Below are 4,795 nucleotides of genomic sequence, written 5' to 3' on the forward strand. Positions count from 1 at the left end.
GGAACAAACTGCATTTTCTGGATGTAAGAATGCTTCCTCCTGTTACAATACAACTTTTGAACACAGAGATGTCAGGGGGAGGCAGAGAATCATAAAATTAGAGAGATTCCCGGGGAAACTGTGAGATGGAGAAGACTCCCCGGGCTATAGCCAGAAACCTGCCCTTAAACCACATCTGCATCTGCCCCTGGGTCTGAATCCTGAGCTCAGTGTGTCCGGAGCACCCCCTGCTGCCCGTCCCTATGCCGGCAGGGGAGGTTTCTGTCTGGGCTCACACTGACTTCCCCTCACTGTGCCTTTCGCACAGTAATACAGGGCCGTGTCCTCGACTTTCAGACTGTTCATTTGCAGATACAGTGTGTTCTTGGCGTTGTCTCTGGAGATGGTGAAGCGGCCCTTCACTGCGTCTGCGTATATGCTACTACCACCACTGCTACCAATGGATGGGACCCACTGCAGGCCCTTCCCTGGAGCCTGGCGGACCCAGCTCATGCCATAACTGCTGAAGGTGAATCCAGAGGCTGCACAGGAGAGTCTCAGGGACCCTCCAGGCTGACTCAGGCCTCCCCCAGACTCCACCAGCTGCACCTCACACTGGACACCTGCAAACACAAAGACATCCTGGTCAGGAAACCGTCACACATATCCACTGTTTTTCTCACCCATGCCCATTCAAATGCATTTGCTCCCCATAAAATACCTTTCAAAACAGCAACAAGGAAAACCCAGCTCAGTACAGACTCCATGGGGACTTTCTGTGTTCAGTCCAGATCACTGAATGGGGACACTTGGAATCCTGATGTTGGGGCTCCTCTCCCAGAGCTGCAGGGCTGGGGCTGGGCTTGTTTTCATCGGCTGAGCAAAGAGCCCTATTTGCATAGCTTCCTCCTATATAGCAAACTATGGGGTTGGATGACTTCAGAGAGGGCAGTGATTCAGAGCAGATATAAGTGTTCTGGGGACTTGGACGGCAATGACAGCATATGGGGAAATGTAATTTCTCCTTATGTGGTTGTGCTGAGCTAAACCCTTAGTTCCCATTACTTTATTCAGTGTCTCATATGCACACAAACCACGTGAGGTAGATGTCAACATACCTTCATTTACAAATGTAAGAAAACAAGCACCTGTGCCCTGGGGTCTGTGAGGTGTGGACAAGCATTTACTGGATAATGAAAATCCCTCGTCTGGGTCTGTGCTCCTCACCACGGAACTGACTGCCCCCTGAACCTCCTGCAGGTCAGAGCTGGACTAGGTTGAGTCCTCTACAATTTGTATAAATGGAATCAAGCATGATGCACTGTTATCCATTTAGTTCCGTCCCCTCAGTGTTATGTTGGAAGTGATTCTGTAACATGTATTCTAAGGTTAGTAACAGCAATAGCTGTGCATACATAACCTCAGGAGCTCTGGTCACACGGTGGTTAACACATCCTGCTGCCTTCTCTGGTAAAGGGGTACAGCTGTGGGAACTGGAAGAGGCAGTTCTCTGTCCAGTGTGGTCACTATCCTTCAGAAATGATTCTTCGGCAGTAGGTTTGGCTTTGACATGTATCTCAGATTGTTTCCTTATTTATCTTTTACTGAGTATTGCACTGTTTCCATTTTCTAGATGTGACAAGGAAAACTGCCACCCTACTTGGAGATGTTGAGATCTCTGAATATGGAAACTCATTCTCACAACAACACAGGAATGTGGTAAACAGAGTTGCCAACCTCTCCAGACAACTGCTTCTCCCTTCCCTAAGTATAAAATCTTGATCTGTTTGGGAAGAGCTGCAAACAGAAGCAGCTAACCCCCTTAACCTAAACCCTCTCCCATATTAACAACTGTGAAGTAAAAAGAACAATGAAATGCACCTGGAAAAGTTCAAAGGAAAGGATTATCTCAGATTGGAGAACCACAGAACCACAGCCTATCAGAAATTCATTAACAGGGAATCGCTACAGGAATGTGAGGTCTGGTGCCCATTCAAAAAACATCCTTCCACTGGCATGGCACTTCCATGGCAACAGTAAATTCAGAATGAAGCCCAAATAGATCCACACAAACCTCCACAAAAGATCTAAAAGGGGGTTGGTTGTGATCATCTCCACATAAGTAATTATATCAATGACACTAACATTAATACCAGGAGCTTGGGTAGCATAGTGCCTAAAGCACTTGACAGCTAACCAGAAGGCTGGTGATTCAAACCCAATAGCCACTCCTCAGAAGAAAGGTTGGGCAATCTACTTCCATGGTGATACTGCCTCGGAAACTCAAGAAGGGGTTGCTATGAGTCAGGGCCAACTGGATGGAACATAACAACAACAACAACAACAACATTAACACCAAAATCGAATACCCTCTATAATGTGCTTGACCTTTAACAACTAAAAGTCTAACTTACATTAAAGAACAAGAAAATAGTCATACTGGACAAATTATGAAGATGTGATTTACATGTAACCCAGATGTTAGGTGATAGTCTATCTCTCAAATGTAACAGGGTGTGAAAAATAGCATCACCATATTAGAGGCTCTATAGCGAATGGTAGACTGACAACTGGATCAGACAGGCATCTTCAGGAGAATGACAGAAGCTATAAGAAAGTGTCAAATGGAAATGCATGGAAATTAAGAGAAATAGCAACATGGTAATTGGAATGAGCTGTGTCGTCAGTAAACTGATTGATAGATTTTGAAAAAAAAATGTGAAAATAAACTAAGACCTAGAAAATAGATGAATAAAAATTACATGGATTGATATGCACACACATACATTAGCATACAGTTACATACATTAGCATACAGTTGCACACATGCACATGCTCCTATTGTCACACACTAGTATTCACACTCATGCATACTCACACACACGCATTCCCATGAACACTCTCATACAAACTCACACACAATTACTCGCAATCTCCACACTCATACATTCTCACACAGATGTGTCCCAATTATCTAACTGATATCATCTTCAAAGACAGACCCTATATCCTACTGAGATCACAGTCACCAGAACAGTGGTTCTGCAGCTTATCTTTCAGGAGGACACAATTAAATTTATAACAATGTCCATGTAGAACCTGATGTTAAGATCTGATTCCCACTCACAGTGCAGACTTCAATTCTCTCCCCACCTCTGTCATGGTCAGTATGCAGCTGGACTCACTGGAACTAGTTTATTGAATCATTCATCATAGTTTCTCTATTTAATTTTTTTGTAGCTGCCAGAACATGCTTGGTCCTACCCGATTCCTATGAAATTTTCCTGGAAAAAGACACCTTGTGGATCTTGCTACAGTGACTAGGAAATAAGCGGTGTGCTACTGCCCTGGGTCCCTTCGTGTGGGGTAGAGATCCCACCAGGGAAGAGGGGAAACCTGGCCCAGACAATTTTATTGGGGTCAGGCCAGCCCCCATTGGAGACCTGGTGGACAGCTGAATATTTTGGTGTACAGTTTTGACTCTAAACTGGGACCCCATGAGGGGCCACCATGAGCTAACATCCACCATATTCACAGGTGTCCATCAGTATGACCTGGACGTGCACACCTGTGTTCTCTGCTCCTGATGCAAAGAGCCGAAATTCGTCTTTGGGCAATTGTTCAGCCTCTGGGTCTCAGGTTTCTTGTATTGCTATTGGAGAGTTAGGGAAGATGTTATCTGAACAGACTTCTATGAGTGTTTTTGTTTATTTTTCTCCAACATTCACCATCACAGAGCTTTGAATTTCTCCAAATATTTTGGAACGTATAAATGCCTAATTAAAAGAAGAAGAAGCAGCTCATTTTTACAACAGAGAGTGTTTCACGGTGCATTTTGTCAAGAGTGTTTGGCTATGAACATCTGAATGCCTCATGGGGGTAGGAGATGGACGTGGACCCCAGGACAGGTGGAGGAAGGGACACGAGATGCCTGCTGTACTTGGGGCCCTGAGGTTCACTTCCCTCACATTCTGGCACTGGGATCACAGGACCATGGAGGAAACTATGGAAGCCATTTGCTGGTCATGGGTACAGAGGTGGAATTAATAAAATAACATCCTGAATACTGCCATAAGACATGCCTTGGCAAACGGAGGCAATTTATCCTGCTGTTTAAGAAATAGCTATTCCATTGTGCACGTGGATTATGAGCACCCCTGTAAGCAAATCCCTCCATTCTCCCCCAAGCGAGGTTTCTGTCTGGGCTCCCACACACTCCCAGCCTCGCAGAGCCCGTGTTGTGGACTCTCAGGCTGTTCATGTGCTGCTGTAGCATATGATTGGTGCTGTGTCTGCAGATGGTGGTTCACCTTTCACAGAGTCGTGTGGTGGTTATGTTTGTGTGTCAACTTGGCTGGGCCTGGGTGAGTGGCTGGGCAGCTGCTGGTAGTTATTCCCCATGATGAGATTGGCAATCTACTCCATGGTGGGACCTACCACAAGCAGCTGAGGAGCTGCCTTTGGGATGTGGTCTGCTTCCCGCATACAAGAAGCAGCTTTGAGAATGGTCTCTAGCTTATGGCATGCTTGGACCATGCACGTAGCCTTGTCATTGTTCAGCAGCCTGCCATGCTCTGCTGATCTTGGGACTTCCAGGGGACTTGAGTCCATGGTCTGTGAAATTGGCAACATCAGGACTGTGACATTTTATTTGTCGACCTTGGTCTTGTTAGCCTCAGCAGCCAGCAGCTGTCTGAGTAAAGAGCATCAGTGGGCCGGGAACAGGAGGCAGAGCTGAAGCCCAAGGTTGAGAGGCTTTCACACAGCTCCTAGAGCCTGGCACTTTGAACATGGACTTGTTGTTGTTATATGCCAT

At 45.9% G+C, this 4,795-nt stretch overlaps 1 gene segment (V, D, J or C); it reads right to left on the reverse strand.

The window, feature by feature from the left end:
* Positions 1-240: 240 nt before the first annotated feature.
* Positions 241-784, reverse strand: LOC122152009. The segment is given in 2 exon segments: positions 241-602; positions 701-784. Coding segments are annotated over 2 exon segments (408 nt in total).
* Positions 785-4,795: the final 4,011 nt, after the last annotated feature.

This window comes from Orycteropus afer, unplaced genomic scaffold, assembly GCF_000298275.1.
Source record: "Orycteropus afer afer isolate SDZICR_OR568_19922 unplaced genomic scaffold, OryAfe1.0 scaffold01105, whole genome shotgun sequence".
Classification (NCBI taxonomy): domain Eukaryota; kingdom Metazoa; phylum Chordata; class Mammalia; order Tubulidentata; family Orycteropodidae; genus Orycteropus; species Orycteropus afer.